Source organism: Sturnus vulgaris, chromosome 3 (assembly GCF_052056855.1).
Source record: "Sturnus vulgaris isolate bStuVul1 chromosome 3, bStuVul1.hap1, whole genome shotgun sequence".
Taxonomy (NCBI): Eukaryota; Metazoa; Chordata; class Aves; order Passeriformes; family Sturnidae; genus Sturnus; species Sturnus vulgaris.
The window spans coordinates 29346975-29366477 of record NC_142245.1 but is presented as its reverse complement, the minus strand read 5'-3'; the positions used below and the strand labels follow the sequence as shown (position 1 = coordinate 29366477).

Sequence of the window (19503 nt, the reverse complement as noted above, 5' to 3'; positions counted from 1 at the left end):
CAAGATGGAATAACTGAGAACAGCCATCAGCTTTTACAATTGTTACATTTACAGCAAATTCCAACTTCCTTTCCCCCACCAAGAGAAAGAAAAATTTGCCTAAAATTCAGAAAAAGAATCTTAACAGTTTGTTGGGGTTTTTTTCAATCAGGGAAAAAAAGTTGCTCCCTAAATTGTTTGTAACTCAAGATGGACAGCAATAATTGTCACAAGAAGCTGGGCAGTGAGGGTACAGAAATGCTGTCAGGAGTTCAAAAGGAGAATGAGCAGCAAAGTTCAGGGGAGGGATGAGACAAACCCGGGTGGCAAGGATGAGCAGAGGCAGCACGATATGCTTGATGGGCACAACGCTGACAGCGAGGCACACCTATAGGGACAGTTTGGGCTCAGAGGTGGCAGCCCAGATTTGAGGAAAAGCACACAGAGTGTATGCCAGGGCCTTGACAGCACCAGAAGCAAAGACCCCTCACCACACCCAAGCCTTTCATCCAGCTCAGTGCTGCGGCCCCGCTGCCTATTGCAATGACACACTGAAGCAAGGGCACCTACAATCCTGGTCCGCAAGTGATGCTGCCACGACTCTTCAGCCGAGTCCCAAGGGAAAGGGCCAGTCCAAGATCAGGGGCTGTTTCTGGCCTGATGAGCCTGAAGGGAAAGACCTACAAGGTCCGGAAACCACTGACGATCTCTGCAAAAGCAGCGACCATCCCGCAGCCCCATTCTCCCCAATGCGAGGGTGCTGGGTGCCGAGCCCACCCCTAAGGACTTTCCATCCCAACTCATCATGAGCTCGACTTCTCTTACGCAGGGTTTCCACAGCAACAAAGAGGAGATCCTAATCTCCATTATAAAAGATCCAGCGAAAACAACACGGTTTGAGTTTGGGGTTTTCAGGGGAGCGCGGAGCTGCGGCTGCAGCGCAAGGGGCTGCAGCCCCCGCGGCGGCGAGCGGCCAGCACCACCCCGTGGCCACGGGCCACCTTCGGGAGACAGCCAACCCAGGGACACGGTGTCGGGTCCCCCAGGCCCTCTGCCATCCATCCCGGATCCCGGCTGTGCTCCGGCACACGCACCCCGGGCTGCTGGAGCAGAGCAGAGCTGGTGGAAGAGCTGTGCGGGCAGACTGCGCTCAAGCACACGCGTGATGGGAAGCAAGCAGTATTCCACCATTCCCTCTCTCCTGAAAAGCAGCACAAACCAATATCCTAACTCACGATATTGTGTGCTATTTGCAATTCCCTAGCAGGGCTAACAAGCATCAAACCTCAGCCCTACCATGACAGACAGAGCAGAGGGGAAAGTACACTGTGCTTCATTCACTGCAGCCTAAAGCAGTTCCCCAGAAAAATAAATAAATAAATAAATAAATAAAATTTAAAAAAGCAGAATGTAAAATAAGTAGACCAGCACATAAAAGAGCAAAGCACACGGCTTGGAGCAGGGCTCCTAGGTAGTCTGTTAATATAAGTAGCAGAAGTATATATAAGTAGTCGCCCCAGAAACAGCACTTGCTTATGCAGGATGAATACCAATAGTAGCACTGTGGTTCTAATACCACTTCAGGGGCTCACTAGCACTGACACCTGTGCAAAATAAGACTTCCATTTTCCCTGGCCACATCCTTGAATAACATTTCTTATCTTCCTGGCTGTGACATTAACACCTATATCATCCCAGTACCTTATTCAGGCCTGCAAAAGGTCTGCTCCAGATCCCACGTAAGGGTAAACAGAACCCCGAGACTGGCTTTTGTGTTCACAGCATCATTCTCCAAAACAAACCAAGAAATACACACACCACCTTTAGAATTTTTATTTCTGAATAGTTTTATTTATTTTCATAGAAATTACAAAGCAACTTGCTCCAGGAGAGCAAGGGAAAAAAACCCAACCCTGAAATACTTCCAAGTAATTTTGTTCCATATAAACACAAGGCAAAGTTACATATTTCTTTCACATGCATGTACAAAAACATTTTAAGTAAAACATCCTTCACACATAACATGTGCATTAGTCTCAGAACTAAGCACATAATCAGATTGGCCTCACCTACCCTACTTAATCTTATTTTCCTGTTTTCTTTTTAAATTGTACATTTCTATGCAGGAAACATCTCTCTCTCTGCACAGCATTATGCATATCCAAATTAGCATAGATGGCCTTGGAATTAAATCATTGGGTAGTATAGTCTGACATAAAGCTGTACACATAAGTTGTTAGACTGCCATTTATACAGTGAACTTTACAGGATACCAGGCAAAACTCTTCAAAAGGAATAAAAAGGTACTGCTAGAGGGGGAAAGGAATATGATGCACTCTCTCAACTACAATCCTGGATGATTCCTATGCAAAACATTTCAAAAGCCAAGTAATTTACAGATCTTCCTTTCCAAATTGATATCAAAGTTCCTACCAATTTCAATCATGGCAAAATAAATCACTGTAAGACATCAATGCTACTGGATGGGGACATGGTCAATACTCAATATTGCCATTTTTCATCCACCCACTTTTGGAAAGAGAAATGAGGAAGATGAAAAGAACTGTAAAAACTGCAGACTGTTGAAGCAGGTGGGTCAGCAGAGTGCTTCACCAGCCATCAGCAAGAAACAGCAACTATGAGAGCAGAGCTTCATTCCAACCCACTGCATAATCTCACTGTGATTTAAAATTTGGGGATTACATGGTCAATGAACACACCTCACCAGTTGCCCAAGGCTGCATTAACACCTAGCAAAATCTTATTTGATTCATCAAAAGAGTATATTCTCTGTGTCTGACTTTGTGAGCTAGTTTTTAAATTTCACTATTTCATGCATGATGAGCACCACTGTAAATCTAAGAACCATAAATGTTCAGAGGTGAAGGGCTCACCCAGAAGGTAAAGCTTCCACGTGCATAAATGGAAACATCAAGCACCCAAAAGTCAGCTGCAACCCTTAGCACAGTAGGGGAACAGGAGGTACACCTATTACTCTGCCTTCGTTTTTAAGTGTATAAGCAACGCTGATGGGTTTCTCACCTCTGCATAAATATGCATCCCGAAGAGAATCAATAGCACTTCTCCCTTACACTGCAACAACACAGCTGACTCAAAAGACAGTGAATATGCACTGTATTTCAATACACTTGAAGCACTCAGGCTTGGCTTGTTGCAGAGTGTGTGTTACAGGATGAAACGGGTGTGGAAAAAGGATATGAAATTAAAAAAATTTAAAAAAAGACAAAAGTTAAGATAGAACATCTGCACATGAATTATACACAGAAAGCACTTAAGATTAACACTTAGGAGGTTTAACCAAAGCCCTGGAGAACACTAGATTTTCATTTTTAGCCCACTTGAAATCTTGCAAATGAGCAAGTGATGCTGGCAGCAGTCACTCTGTCATTTGGCTCCCAAAAATAGTGCAATGGACTTTGCATAAGTGCCCTGGCTGCAAGAACACTACTACAAGAACCAGTCTGCAAAGCACCTACAGAGAAAGGCCCAATGACAGATGTTCTCACACAGTGTAAAAGACACAAGGGGCAAATCAGGCTGAGCCTCAAGGCCCCATCCTGGCACATTCCGGATCTGCTGTTTTAGCTGAAATGGGCAGCCTGCTCTTAGCCCTGTACTACTATTTGAACAGCAAGCTCTAGTAAATGTGCAGAAAAGAAAAAGCATTGGCCCAGCAGGAGGAAGTCTCTGATTCCCATCCAGGAAAGGCTTAAGTCACATCACTTAACTCATACACTGACAGTGTGGATGTCTTCAGCTGAGGTAGTCAAGTAGAACTCACTTTATGGGCACAGAAAGGAAAAACAGACATTTCTAAAAATGCCATTCATTCAACCTGCTTTATATTTCTACCTCAAGGCCAGAAGGACAGTGACATAAGAATGATTATTTCTCTTCAGCTACAAGTGTGGCCCAAAGCAACAAGTTTAGATGCAGACATCTAAAGCTGAGTGAGAAGGTACCACCCCAAATGTCTTCCTCGTACCTGGGCAGTTGAACAGCGAAGTTGTGCTGCACTTCTTTGTGATCAGCAGTTTTGCTTAAAATCTGTGTCTCATATAGGACATTTCAGTGACCATCTAAGCATTCTCCAGCCAGCAACAGTCCAACTGAAGTGGAATAAAAGCTTGCAGCTCTCACAAAACTCTCAGAATGATTACTGCACCTTTTTCTTGTAGAGTAAATCTCAAACACACTTCTAAAAGGCAAATATTACTATTCTTTTTTACAGCTGAGAAAACATGGACATTGCAGCTTGGCTAATGGTGACTCAGGGGGAATCAAAATAAAGATTTTCTGGTATGCTCTTCTACTACCGACTAGGCTTAAAATAGTGAGAATTTACCCCCCCAGGAGAGACCTTTAAAACTCTGATGGACAATTTTTACTCCATTGTCCATAAAAGCCTATGGTCACGCATTCTTATTAGACATTGAGGAATTTTATGTTTGGATTCCACTTCTGTAAAGTGAAAGAGAAATACAGTTAGGAAAAAAGAATTAAGGCCAGGCATGTTATACAGAAACAAAAATACTATGCCTGAAGCTCATTCTTTCAAAAGATAAACCTGCAATTGTAAAGATAAATGGTAGGTTTGGTAAATTTCCCTCAACCATCCCAAAGGGTTACAGGTATAAAGCCAGTTTAAGTGGCTGTTCATTCTTGATTCATGTTCATTCTAGCTCTTTTGAGAGAGAGACACACTGAATCAAGTTAAAGACCGAGTTGATCAACTGAGGATTGTGAAGAACAAAAAAAATGCCATCAGTCAGCTGAGCCATAAAAGCAAGCAGCAAAATAGATTCTGTTTCAGACTAAGTTGTCAAGATAACAACCTTGAATATGAAAGCTCAGTCGGCCTGAAGTTGCTGCACTCAATCCAATGACAGCAAAGGAAAAGTCTGCTTTGCCAGTACAGGCTCACATCATTAGTAAAAGCTGTTTCATTCTCTCCAGAAAGCCACATCAACTTCCCTGAACAGATGATCAAGTAATCAACTAGGGAGTAAGCTCTAGTGGTCTTGTTTCTAACAAGGAAGAATTGGTGGAGAATGTGAATGTCTTGGCTGCAGAAGACATAGAATTGTGGCATTTAAAATCCTGAGAAATGTGTACAAGACAGAGTCCTGTACCTTTAGGTCAACAAATTTTGGTTTATTCAAAGAATGTCTCAGCAGAATTTTACAAGGGAAATTCTGTCCTGGCTGCCCAAAGGAACCCAAGTGTGCTGCTTTATCTTCAAAGACAACCTTCTCAAAGTAAAATATCAGTCCTTTCTGACAAGCAGAAATTACAGCAGGCATGACAGAAGGCCAGCACAGACGACTGAGGAACTCCTGACTGATCTCAAACACAAACAGAAAGGTACACAGAAGTGGAAGTGAGGATGAGCTGGCCAGCAGAGATATAGAGACACAGCCCAAGTAGGCAGAGACAATTAGGAAAGCCAAATCTCAGCTGGAGTTAAAACTGGTAAGAAATAAGAGGAAGGGCTTCTTTAAATACACTGGAAGCCAAAGGAAGGTTAAAGAAAATACGGTTTACTGTTCAACAATGCAAGCAATATGGTAACAAAGGATGCTTTCTGTACTTTCAGGCTCATGTACATAACATCTTTTTCACTTGTTTTCACTAAAAAGTTCTGCTTTAAGGCCTGCCAGGTCCTCAAGCCTTCTAGCAGCACGCAGGAATAAAGCACTGCCTACAGCAGAGGACGACAGAATTAGTGAGAACTTAGGCCCATTGAAACCAACAGGCTGAACGTGAAGGCACTGAGGGAGCTGGCTAATGGCACTGTGAGACTACAGCATCTTTGCTACACCATCAGCAGCAACGGCTCTGCAACCAAAATACCCTGACCTAGGACCCACAAGAGTCAGCAAGCAGGTAGCCAGCACACTGAGGGAAATTATTATTCCTCTTTATTCAGCAATTGCAAGATAGTGTTTGGAGGATGGCATCCATTTTTGTGCTCCCCCTGACAAGGGCACTGCAGCAATTTCAATGGAAGTCACAGAGCTGGTTTGGGGACTGAGTAAGAAGAGCTCAGGGAACACGGTTTCTCCACACTTAAGAAGAGAAAAAGCTAAAAAGAGATCTCGTGTATAATCCCTTAATAACTGGGTTTGAGAAGGCAGTCAGGCTCTTCTCAGAGATGAACAATGACAGAACAAGAGGCAGTGAACAACAGCTGGAACATGAGAAATTCCAACTAGACGCAAATATATTCTTTTTCTTGCTGTGACAGTTGCTAAATACAGCAAAATGCTGCCCAGAGAGATTTGGCATCACCATCCTTGTAGATACTCAAAACTCAAATGGACAAAGCCCTTAGCAACCTGCTCTAAGTGGCTGAGATCTGAGCAGGAGGCTGAAGTGCCACAAGGTCCCTTTAAACCAAACTATTCAATGGTTCTGTAACTTAGAAAATCTCCTCACAACTACTTTTCACCAGCATGTTCCTCATTAATCTGCCAAAGCAAGCCATGCCACCATCAAATGTAACAGGTGATCTTCCAGTCTCATGAATCAGGATGGAGTATAGAAGCCAGCAAAGAGGGGAGCTACATATCAAACCTCTCACAGTAATTTTGTGCAGGTCCCTCGCACACCAGGGCCAGCCCTGTGTTGGAATCATCACAGTACTCTACTAGTTCCTTTCACGTGTCTGTTTCACATTAAATAAAAAAACTGCTCCTTTTCACATCTTCTTCATCTTTTTCTTGCAGCGTTGGTTGAAGACAGGTGAGGATCCCATCAGGCTGTCAGCAGAATGAGAACCATAGCTGCTCTCAGAGCCATTGGGGCTTTGTGGCATCCCAGCTTCACTCATGCCTGACATTGGTTCCTCAAAGACATCACTGCCTAGGACCCCGTGGCCATGTACATTAGCCTCCTCATTTTCCTGTGGCTCCATCTTCACCTGTGCCAAGTTCCATAGTGGGGAAGCATTCACCTCAGCCCCTAGAGAAGGAAAAAGCACACAGTAGTAACTGAGTAAAAAGATAAATCACAAACAGCACACAAAGGGACAGCAGCAAAGGTAAAGATGGAGCAAAAGCAAAGCCACAGGTTAACTATGCTGGGGGAAAACAAGCAAAACACAGCAAGCACTATGATCGATAAAAAATATCTGTTGACTTATTTAATAGCTCAGCAATTGCCACTCCACAAAATATGATGGTTTCCTTTCACTGTTAGCCTCCATGTGATTTTCTCCATGAGAAACAACTTCACATCACTCTCCAGAAGGAGTGTCCCAGCAGCAATGAGTACACCAACAGCCCATGGACTAGACTCAGCATAAGCAGGACTTCAAGGCAATCCAGAAGTCATAATGAGGTCCCTACAACTGTCAGACACCCTGGGTTTCTGCAGGGGAGGTGAAGTGAGCAGGCAGAGGAGTAGGTAGATGAACAGTCCCAAATACCACTTTCAGCACTGAAATGCAGGGATATAAAAGCTGCAGTCAGCCACCTGCCTGCCTGCCTCCTTCTACTCAACACCCACAAGTCTCATCCCATCCTTCAGCAGAACAGAAAGAAATCCTTTTGGCTCAGCCTCACAGATGCCCTGCTGGGAAATAGCTCCCCCCACCTCACTTTTGTATGAAACATTTCTGAACTTGTGTGCAATCTGAGCACCGATTGAGGATTTTCTGTACAAGATTACCAAACCATATTTCTTGATAATAGCAAATGTTTTCTCCCCAAGAGAAGTAATTACAGATTGTATTATTTCTGCTTAAGTTTAAAGTGAGACAAAAATCCTATTAAAAATACACTAATTGGTCTCCTTGGCATAAACAGACCAGTACTGAATAAACTCTGAAATCCCTCTCTTGTGTGGGGTTAAGTTCATGTGGAAAATTTAAAAAGAATTTAAATTTAAAAAGAAAACAAACAAAAAAAACCCAACTCAACCAACCCAACAAACTCAACTCAACTCAACAAACAAAAAGGAAAAAAAAAAAAAGAAATACCCACTAAAAAAAAAACAAACAAAAGAGGAAACCATTTTTAGTAAGTTTTCCAGACTTCATGTCTCAGAGAGCATGGCTACAGTTTGAAAGCACAACCAAAGCTTTTGTACTAAGTAAAAGCCATGACCATTCCCTATTATCAATATACTAGTAACAATAGGCTGCTATTAGTAGAAATTACAAATAGAACAAATGTTGCGACATGTGTCTGTGCCGAGAATTCTCCTTTCTGAAGAAGTCAGGAATCTTTTCCAGATCAGCTTAGCGAAAATCAGGGTTTATGAGACCTTTTTGATAACACAGCCTACATTAGCTCAGTTGCCTTAATGGAAGTCATTGCTATGTTAATCATAAGTAAATGCATCCCTCTCAACAACAATGGACACATCATTAAACTGCTACTGGTTCCAGAGTTACAGCTCCAGTCTATATAATAATCAAAGGTGCTCACTAAACTGAACTGTCTTTCCTTCATCAATTGCTCTTCATCGCTCAGCCTTATCCCTTTCAGCTCTGTCACCTGTCACTAAGAGTGTCACTAATGACTAAAAGCACTTAAGCATCAACACAGGATGTTTCATCTTCAAAGCACTTTAACTTCAAAGTACTTCAGAAATAAGCTAATCTTCATGTTATCCTGAGAGGTGGAGGAACGAGAAATAATTTTGCCTCCATTTCTCCAACTGCAATGAAAGTAAGCAGACAGCTCACAACTGCCATGTCAGACACCCACAAAAACATAGGAAGAACATGGAAAGCTGTAATGAGAGTTTTGTCCTCAGACACTGAAGCCTCACTGCCCTCTCTGCCGACCTCACACCTGCATTTTGAGTTGGCAGCGTTCTAATTGCAGCAGCTTTTTCTTGCTCCTTAGGATATTACAGCTCTCCAGCCTGCCCAAGTCTAGACTGGAACTTCTCAGAGATGAGATTTCCAAAGGCTCTTGTGAAGTGAAGAGGGATTTTCAGGGAGGAACAGAGCACTTGTATTCTTAATTAGAAAACATCAATTCTGTATCAGAGAAGCAAGAGGCATTTAATATACAGCTAGCGTGCTAACCTCTGGGTCTCAAGTGGTAGATGCTAATACAAAGTCTTCCAGATGAATTACTTGCAACCCTGGATTGGTCAGAGGAATCTGCTATTCCTTCTCCCATAAAACTGCAAACACTTCACATCTCAGAGGTAGGGAAAACAGTATGAGCTTTCAGAAAAAACATTAGATGGATTTATGTTTTTCAAAACTCATCACAATGCAAAAAACCTAATAGACTCAGACGTATACTCTAACCTCACTATATATGCTACTTAGCTTAAGGTTAATAGGAGGACAAGCTTCATTGTTTTTTAACCAGACTTTTAAGTGAAACAGTTATTATTGCAGAGACTTCCAGAGTTCAGATGGCTCCATGCAAAATAAAAACTGCCTCTTTTTCATTCCAGGATGTTCAGCTTCACCATACAGTGAAGAGAATGAAACTTCTCTAGATATAGATATAAAGCAGACACGGCCATAGCAGATTCTCCCATGCTTGTCACCAGTGTGCTTCAATGTCATCAAGGGATGGCACTTTGAGGAAAAGAGTGCAGTCTCCATAACCCCACTAATTCAGTCACCATTTCACTTTCCATGGCCTCAGCCAAGTACAGCAGGCTTTGGGGTAGAGACGCTAGGAAGGATTCCCAAGAGCCCATTCCACATAAGTCACTGATAAGCTTTCATAAAACACTGACTGTCATTATCAGGGTAACTTCTGAATATGGAGGACAGCACTAAGTACCACCTACATTTCCAGAATTCATTCAGCGCCTAAACTATGTAAGGAACACAGCTTTCAAGTTTGCGGGAATATGAATCTCTGGATACAAATTCAAACCTAATCAGAGGAAACAAGATCACATGGAACGGATGGACTGTTTTCAGGAGAAGCAAGAAACCCATACCTGAAGTCTGTGGGGATGCTTCTACTTCCAGGTTGGCAGAGAAGCGCTCACTTTGAGCTCCAAGAACTCCAACAGGCAAAGACTGGTCACCAGAAGCCAGATCTCCTTCCAGCTCTTCACTTATGGGGAAAGTAATATCACTAACAGGTTCCTCCTTAATCTTCACAGGTTTTGTGTCTTCTGCTGCCTTTTCAGGGTTGACAATCTTCTCATATTCTTCAGAGAGCTGCTTGCTAACCTGTCAAAGATCAGCAGGTGAAAAAGAGGCCAGAAAGGTGAGAGTGATTTCAGAGGCTCTGATGGCAATTACATTGCAGTGCACTCTGTTCCCTGAACATTATTAACATCTGACCTGAATGAACAAGTAAACAACTTACCAGCTACACAAGAGATTTTTTCCCCTTTTAAGTGTACCTTCTGTGCTGTAACAAGGAACTTTAATAAGAGGTTTAATCCACTAACATCTGACTGATAAATATGAATGCCTTTATTTTATAAACAGAGATTACTAGGCTCAGAAATTTAAAGAGAGCATGAAACAAAAGCAAAGTATCTCAGTCTCTCTTTCGTTTTACCTGTAAGACTGTCCCCATCCTCCAGTAACAAATTCACCCCAGCAGTAAAAACCAAGCACCTCTTCAACAGTCCTGTAGTCACCACTAGGCAAAGCCTGACCCTGTACTTCTAGAAACTGAACAACAGTAAACAATAAAATTTCAGATTTCATCTGCTTCTAACAAATACTTGTTTATTTATACAACTGAAACTCAACAGTCGGTGACCTGTGCTCAGGAAAACCGTAAGACTTTTTAAATCAGAAGCAAGGAGGAAAAAGAACAGCAAAACCTATTTCCCCCTTCTAGACATACTTCCAAATAAAGGGGCTACTGTGAACCTCAGTTCTGCATAAAGAACAATGATTGTTAAGACAATGATCAGCTGCAGGAGGAGAGTGAACTGCAGCAGCAGAATGATGCAGAAGACCCAGATTCCAAATGGATAAAACATTTGAACAAAAACATTTTAACAAAAATGAACAGAATCAGTATTTTGAGCAGGAATATTTCTAACAAAGACAACACTTTAGGATGTTATCTTTATATAAGAAGGCAGCACCTGTGTGACAACTCAAATCAGCAAAATACTACCCTACACTCCTAAAGCTTAAGGAAGCCACTCCTTGCTTAAGTGAACACAAACCACTCTACAGCCTAGAAATTTATTACATGATTTCCAAAACGTTAACCAGCCAAATATCCCACTAAAGGAGAAAACTCAGTTCATCAGTCAGTTCTGATTTTACCTCTACTTGGTAATTTTGATGGTGTAATTCAAGAGCTGGGGGACTCTTCTTAAATTCAGGCAAGCCATCAGCAAGCCATCCTTAGTCTCACTAGAAAGACAAATAAGGGGCTCTGTCTTCCAGTCAAAAAGTTCCTGTTCTCTTTCCCTTGATGACTCCTCTCCACACCCAGGAGGTTTTGCAGTCAGATTTCCCCTCAGTAAGGCTCAGGACTTGCCCCAGGAACAAGCAACTGTACTGGGGGCACATTTCTCGGTGCCGCCAGGTCCCTAAAGCTCTTCTCACCTGCAGCATGTAGCTGTGATAATCCTTAATGCGGTGCTGCCAGAACTTCTGCAGTGAGAGCACGCTGCCAATGCCCACCTCGTGGAAGACCTGCTCCATGACGTCAGGGAAAGGGGTGTGGCCCAGCCGAGCTTCCCGATCCACGGCGAAGCGCAGCAGCTTGGTGAACTTGAGGCAGTACTCGTGGGCGATGTCTGTCAGCGTCTCCAGGACACTCTCGTTGGCGCACTCAAAGCCCGTGTGCGCCAGGATGGTGGCCATGGACTGGTACAGAAGCTGCCGGCAGGAGGACCAGCTCAGCTCTGTCACTGGCTCCCCTTTTCCTCTAAAAAACAGAAAAGACAAAAACAGCACACTTTAAAAAATCTGAAGGACTGTCAGTTGAAGAGATACTCTCAATAAGAAGGTGATGTACAAAGGGAGAGCAGGGGGTTTGAGGTTCTCCACTGCTTCTGTTACATATGAACAGCTCGTAAGTGTTTATCTGCTTCTCCTTCTCGCCCTCCCTCCAAATCAGCACTTCCAAGTTTCATTTTCCCTTCTAATGCCACAAGATTTTTAGGGTGATTCATGAATGTGGGATGCAAATCTTCTGAACCCTTAAACATCTCCCTTCCCACCCAAGAGCTTTTCTCTAGAGATGTGAATGAAATGGGTCCTTGACACAAACAAAAAAAAGGCATTTTAAACAATATGAATGCAAATAATTTTCCCTCTCAGTTAATTACATTGCTCTTCCTTATTATCTCTAATGTCACAGGCCTAATAGTCAGATACAAAGGCTTCTTGGACAGACAAGATTGGAATTTCTAAAGCAAAAGACAGACATAAAAAAGCAAGAAATGGGATGCACATACATTTAACAGAGGTACACTGTAGCCAAAAAGACCGTTTCTCTGCCCACATTTCCAGCAGTCATTAAGCACAACGCTGAAAGAAGTATCCCCATATTCAACCTAAGATGTGAACGCCAGTCCCTGGGAGGGGGCCTGGAAAAGTTTGGCCATAAAGCACCATTCCCTGTTCTTGGGTTTAAGACCTCCCTCCTGTATTGCTAAGCAGGAAAGAATGACTACACAGGATGGAGGAGATGGAGAACAACTGACATGAGCATTTCAAACATCATTCACTTACAGTCAGCCAATCAAATTTTTCATTACATGAGTTAAAAAATAGATATTCCACAGAGGAGTTAAGGCAATGCCTCTGAAGGGAAACATATATCTACCATATTTCTCAACTTACAATTAAGTGCATGTAATCTATTTGCCCATATCAGAAACATGGACTTCAAATGCCGATGTCAAAAAATCAAATTCCATTACTGCTAAGTATAAAAGTCATATAGTTTTTTACACTTCATTCAGCACCAGGAAGAGAATTGAGCTAACAATTTCACTCTTCGTTTGTTTCTGATCAATTTCTCCCAATATCTTCCATATGGCACCCGGAGATTCTCCTCACTGTTACCCTAGATTACCTGCATATCACCACACACTCTTTCCAGCAGAAGGACCTGATTTAACAGCACACAGCCAGTATTGATGGCTTGATAAAATCCTCACTACTCTGTCTCTTCAACAATTCATGAGGCACCCTTCAGTCTCACTAAAAAGCTAGACCACAGAGCCTCAGCTTCTCCTGATCCTCAGGGCTGACACATAGAAAACACAGCAGTAAAACCACTGAAACACAGCTGTAAAAAAGTGGAGTGAAAAGGAAGGTGAAACTTGGAGCTATCAGGATAAAAATTATTCATTTTTGAGAACTCCAGTGCAACACTTTCTGATTATTCAAATAAAGGGGGAAATCACACTATATTAAGAGTGGCATATGATCACATTTCTAAGTAGACATTAAGAACAGTAGGTGAATCTCAGGTCATGGATTCATCCCGGTTACTAATTGATGGAAAATTACTAGCATCCCAATTGCTATTCAATTATGTAACTACTTTGCAAAGAAGACAGCAGGCACCTGGACAAGATGAATTAAAGGATCCTCAGTTTCTTTATAAACCAAGTATCATCCATGCTATTTTTACATCTCCCTCACTCTCCCTTCCACCTCAGCAGCCATATGTCTCACACAACACCGGGACCAAGAGTCTACAACAGAAATAAACAATCATCAAAGAAAATCAACCAGAAAACAAACCTTAAAATTCATATCTATAAAAAAAGAATCTTTCTTTATATAAAGGACATACTTAGCTGTCCAGTAGCCAGAAGTGGAGACCATCTTATGCTACCAAAACCAAATGCCAGGCTACTATTAATACAGAGACACTCACTAAAAACACTGTGGAAAAACTTAAATGACACAGATTTTGGCAATCCGAAGCAGGATATTTAGCCACTTGCAAAGTAGAGTAAAACAACCATTCAGTAATGCATATCACTGCTCAGAAGCAGCAGAGAACATTGTGTCTCTTTTAAACTCCTGGATGAAAATAAACTAATTGTGAGCATTAAAATGCAGCTAGGTCACTATGCTGGAAGGCACATAATCAACTTGAAATCTAATCAATTAAAGACAGAGAGGAAAGACATTTCAGGTGCTGTACTCAAATCCAAATCTCAATCTCTTGCTCTTGGTAAGGCAAATCAATTTGGTTTTGTTTTTCTTCTCTTGTTTTCCTGTTTCCCATAATAAACAAAGAAATATGATTAAAAGCCAGAGCAGAGAGCAAAAATTGAACTGTTGTTGTAGATGTTAATAGAAATCAACAAAGAAAATAATTTTTCTTCATCTCCTTTAACTTCCAGGCACCTTCTGGTAAGAATACACATGAACAAGAACAGTCATATAGACACATTTATGTTGAAAGCAGTTATCTAATGTCAAGCCTTCTCAAAGAGGACAAGCAAACATCTTCTTTTCCCTGATGATCATAGCTAAAGAGTCTTTGTCTTAGTTTTCATATAGATATTCAGCACCCAAAAAGCCCCTATCCAGAATGCCACCCTCCACAGCACTTAGTTCTTCTCCTGAAAGGCTCAGTCATGTATCTGTAAGTAAACACAAGTGCTTTAATTCCTGAAGTTTTGTCACCAGAGATTAACGGGATGGAGAATTAGGCCTGTGACATGGAGGCAATCTCTTCTACAGAATACACAGTATGAAATTTATCACAAACACTGGCTACCTTGCCACTCTTCAATTTTGTATTTCTAACAGAGTGCTATATATTTTACATATGGGTCACCAGCACTAGATGATATTCCAGACAGAAATCTACCTGTCAGGCGACAAATGCATTAGACCCAAAGGCCAGCCTTCTCCCACCACTACCAAAAACATGCAGAACTTCCACAACAGAAGACATGAAAATAGTGTCCATTTATACCAACCAGACTTATTTTCTGATTTAGTCAGTTTTCAGAACTCACAAAAGGCCCACTTTCTGTGTCAGTCAGTTAAATGACATCGAGCCACCCCACAAAGGTAGCTCAATCCGTTCCTCCAAGCTCCTCTCCTGTAAAGCTGTTTTTCTTAGAGGGAAGGGGAGCTCATGGCTCCTTTCTCATGTAACTGTCTTCAGGAGCCAGGCTAAGTCAGCACAAGGATTGGCAACCGAGGTTCAACCAGCTGCAGGAATGGACTGAAGTGCCCTGCTCCCTCCTAGGTGAGCATAAGCTAGCAGCAGATGGAGGGAGGGACTGTTTTTCCTATGAACAGGACAATTTGATGAAACATTATGCTGTGAATTTTTACCAAATGAGCTGCAACAAGGCTGCTTTAGACCCATTTTCCCAAAGCAGTAAAATAAAGGAGAACACTGTAGAAACAAGACACACTAGTCAGAGAGAGCACCAAAGAACACAGCACATTAACTCAAACTAGAAAGTTGTTTTCTTTCAGGAAAGAGCCTTTTTACACCTCATCCTGGCTAAGTCTCTTTTTAAATACCTCTGCTACTCCTACAGAAGGCTCCACAGGTATGAAATGAAACTCCTCAATAGATAATGGCAAAAATAAATTGGGTCCCAGTGGCATTAACTCAAACCAGTCAGCTTAGAATCGAGCTAAGCCAAAGCACTTAGATCACCAGGGGAAGTGCCTTCTTCCCACTTTAATTATCATTGCTCCAGATCCTTCCCTATGTTAAAACTGCTATCCCACTGACATGTACTCCTCTACTTCTGTACGGACATTTCTTCACTACAAGTCCTTCTGCCAAGAGCTGTCTTCCCATTGCAAGCTCCCAATTTTGTTTACAGATTACCTTTAAATGCAATCAAATGTAGCAAGGAATGCAAATGACCAAGTGACTGAGAAACCTGTTAAGAAGCCAACCATGCACACATAAGAAGAGGCACAAGAGTAGGTCAGGCTTCTTTTGAAGACAGAGGCATGCTAATCTGAGAAAGCTGAGCAGAGAAGATGGAAAAGCTAGCAGCTGTTATATGGTAAAAGTCTCCTGTCAAAATGGTAGTTTCAAGTCTACAGTTCCTTACTCCTTCTTCATCAATTACACTTTAAGCTTCTTTTCTATTTCTACACCAAGCAAAACCAAACGTTAATCCCTTACTGTGCATTCCAAGAACTGTAACATCACCAGGACCAGATGGTACTTCATCTAAGAATACTAAAGGAATGCAAGGATGAAACAGCTGAATAGCTGTGGTGAGTCACATCTTGCTTTAAACTGCTTTGGCCCATGAGGACCAGAAGACAGAAAATGTGAAAACATTTTCCTTTATACCTTCAGAAGACATGTGGAAAACTGCAGGCTGGGAAGCATGCATATATTTTAGTGCATCAGGGAAATTCAAAGAATAGAGGACACACAAGTAAATATGTTATGCTCACAAAGAACCCAGAGTGCTTTTTTTAACTATAAAACCCGCTTCACAAACATACCAGAGTCCTCCAAATCTATCAATAAGCAAGTAGCACAGAGATCTCCACTCTAGAGTCCAGGTCTTCCCTGGGGATCCGTGCCAGAATCAACATATTTTTATCATTTTTTTAACATATTTACAAACAGTCTGGAAAACTATAGGATAGGAATAGTGTTGTGATTATAAAACCATTGTTAGTACAGACTCTTTGATAAGACCAAATCAACTCACAGATAGTCATAAATTAAGCTCTGCCTCTTCCTCATCATACAAGGAGGTAGGGGTTACACATAGGGCAGAGGAAAACCAAAATGGGGGATAACAAAATAAAAGACAAGGGGACAGTTTGTCAAAGAATGAAAATGCGTAACAGGGAAGAGGACAGGTCTACATTAACTAAACCTGTGATTTGATCCAGGCTGGCTACTCTTACCTCCCTATACACCACTTCTCAGACTCAGGCTACTGACAAAAAAATGAATTAAAATATGGATTTATCCAAATACTGTAATTCTGACAACTGTACTTCAGAAGGCAGCATAGAATTAAGCAATACAATGTTTTATCGGGGGAAGAAGGTTCTTCCTTTAATTTGATTTTACACACTCAGAAGCAACAGCAAATCATAGAACTTCATTTTTTAGAACAGCACTTTTACAACAGCTGCTATTCTTAATTCATGTGTCTCAAAACTGTTAAAAACAAACATGCAACAACAAACTCAAAGCCTTTTCCGTGGAAAAGCATAAATGTGTTTGGGTTAGCAAGCACACAATTAAATTCTAGAATACACTGCAGCGCATTATAAATCCACTCTGTCAGCCTCAAAACATTTCATTCCAAAACTGTCTCTCCAGTTTCCACAACGTGGTCCTTACACTCCCCCACGTGGCTGACCACTAAATAACAATTCTTTACCTGGACCCCAGAAACTCGGAAGGAACAACAAAAAGGCAAAGCAGTCAAAACATGGCCAGAGCCATAGAAATCTGAACTTTAAGCTGAAGCCACTGTGGAGGACAGAAGAGAACACTTCTCAGTTCCACAAACCACAGGGCCACAGTACAGGAGTCACAGGCCCTGACTACTCACACAACTGTATTTCCCTTCACCCCTCTCTGCTAATTACTTTTTATCATCTGAGGAGGATGACCATGTTCCTCCAGAAACAGCACTAAAGAATCACTCTACTGTTCAGAGAGACTCTATTGCCAAATGCAACATTTTTCAACAAAATGCATTTTATACAACCTCAGGCCATTAAAGATCTCAGTGGCATTTAACTGATAAATTATATTCCGCTGATGCACATTTACACATTTTAAGAATGTGTTATCCCTCAACATGTTTATTAGTGCACACAGCAGCAAGGATTAACCTCTTAATTTAAATAAACATAACCTACGAAGTATTTTAAGATCTTACAAGAAATGCAACACCTCCTTGTGAAATTAGTGCTCCTCAGAGGGACAGACAGGCAGTGGTGGCAATATTATTTCATCAAAGGCTGGCAGCAGAGGTAGAAGCAGAGCAAATTTTCTTTACATTTTCTCCAGCTGGTGGAGCCAGTAGCAGAGACAAGAGTTCCCTACACTTGTACTCATTTCCAGCTCTGACTGGAAGACCACCAAACTGGGTGAAATGTGATAGAAACTGTGTTACAGGTCCTTGGCCACTGAAATCTTACAAATACATTATCAAATCGTCTTTTCAAAACCTACAGCTGAACAGCCAAACCCTAGTAATTTTTTTCTGGATTTTTAATTACAGTAACACAACTTTAGTTGTAAGTGACCCAAATAGAAGAGACTTCACATCCAGTAATTAAAACTGTTGAAATACCACTGACAAAACCCTGCACAAGCATTTAGCGCAGCACTAACAGGACAGAAATCAGCACCACACATCCACATTTTACAGACAGGAAGCAAAAGTAACGTGCATGTTATTCACACAGGAAAAATCCAAGTATTTCCCTTCTAAAGCCTGTTTTATACTTCACATACAACTGCTCGACCCTTCAGCCTAAGGGAACGGATATAATTACATATGTATTTTAAAACACTCAGCTTTCCTTCAGCCAAGAACAAACCTAAAGAAATACCAACACACCTGTAGAAATCACTCTCTGGGTCACTGTGCCTCAGCTGAAATGGCATTTTGGGGGTTTTACTATCCAGAGGAAGCAAGTCATCAGGGAGAGGCGGGGAGGCCGGACAAGATGGCAAAGGTTCATTCTCTTCGGTTTTTATGCCCTCTGCTTGCTGCTGGTTTTGAGCCTGAGCCGCGGCGATGAGGCTGCGGAGCCGGCGGTTGTGCTGGATGAGCTGGATGGTGTGAATGGTGAGGCTGCAGGGCTCGGAGGGGATGTCCAGCATGGTGGTCGGACGGGGTTTGTTCGCAGACGGCTGGTGCAGCGGGGGATCCTGGACTTCCACAGTACGAAACTCCCGCTGCAGCAGGTCAAAGGAGCTACGGTTGGCCTGGCTGGAGGAAACCGGGATCTCGCCCCAGTATCGCAGCATTTTTACATAGGTCACCTGTCGTGCTCAGAGCCCAGAAGAAGGCTACCAAGTGCAGCGGGTACAAAGGAGCCTTGTTGCAGGGAAAAGCACTTTGGGCTGGGATGCCGCTCCAACCAACTCAAGTGACGGCTGCCAAGCAGGTGTCGCTCAGCGCCTCGATGAGCAGCGCAGTGTCCTCCACGGCATCAGGTTGCCACTCTGGCAGTTTACAGATCGCATCGCGGCTTTTCCTGAAGGGAGAGGGGGCAGAAACAAACGCACTCGTGAGACGGAAATTGTTTCTCTGTGTAACAAGGGCTGGCATGGGCCCACCTGGGCCTCGCTGAGCGGGACCCGGGGCATGGAGAAATTCCGCGGGCCGTACTCGCTTCTCCCGCCACTCGCCCTCTTCCCTTCCCCTGGCCCGCGGCTGCCCCGCACCCCCAGCCCGCGGCCCGCCCGCCCCCCGCCTACCCCTCCGCTGCGCTCCCCTCCCGGCCGCCCAGCCGGAACTGAGCCCCGGTCCGCCACCGAGAGCGGCTCCCCCGCCACCCGCGCTCCTACAGCCCGGAGCAGGGAAGCTCCCGCCGCCGCCACTACCACCACCACCACCGCCGCCGCCGCCGCCGCCGCCGCCTCG

The 19503-nt window shown here is 42.8% G+C and overlaps 1 protein-coding gene across 2 annotated transcripts; it reads right to left on the bottom strand.

Moving 5' to 3' along the window:
* Positions 1 to 1808: 1808 nt before the first annotated feature.
* SUPT7L (SPT7 like, STAGA complex subunit gamma) lies at positions 1809 to 19389 on the bottom strand. Of its 2 annotated transcripts, XM_088161266.1 has the most exons (5): positions 19338 to 19389; positions 18472 to 19114; positions 11513 to 11837; positions 9925 to 10162; positions 1809 to 6963 (listed from the first exon to the last, which is right to left on the bottom strand). In XM_088161266.1, exons 2-5 carry the CDS (start codon positions 18882 to 18884, stop codon positions 6701 to 6703), a joined length of 1239 nt encoding a protein of 412 aa, XP_088017392.1. In that variant the 5' UTR covers positions 18885 to 19114; positions 19338 to 19389; the 3' UTR covers positions 1809 to 6700. The 2 variants fall into 2 exon arrangements, with proteins under 2 accessions (XP_088017392.1, XP_014732778.1); XM_014877292.2 differs by lacking the exon at positions 19338 to 19389 and having other exon boundaries at positions 18472 to 19275.
* Between the last annotated feature and the right edge of the window lie 114 nt (positions 19390 to 19503).

Excerpts from the sequence above, each read along its gene's own strand:
- SUPT7L (XM_088161266.1), bottom strand. The coding sequence starts at position 18,884 with ATGCTGCGATACTGGGGCGAGATCCCGGTTTCCTCCAGCCAGGCCAAC. Across the intron at positions 11,838-18,471 it reads CCAGAGAGTGATTTCTACAG|AGGAAAAGGGGAGCCAGTGA; the intron begins GTGTGTTGGTAT and ends TCTGTTTTTTAG. Across the intron at positions 10,163-11,512 it reads ATCACAGCTACATGCTGCAG|GTTAGCAAGCAGCTCTCTGA; the intron begins GTGAGAAGAGCT and ends GATCTTTGACAG.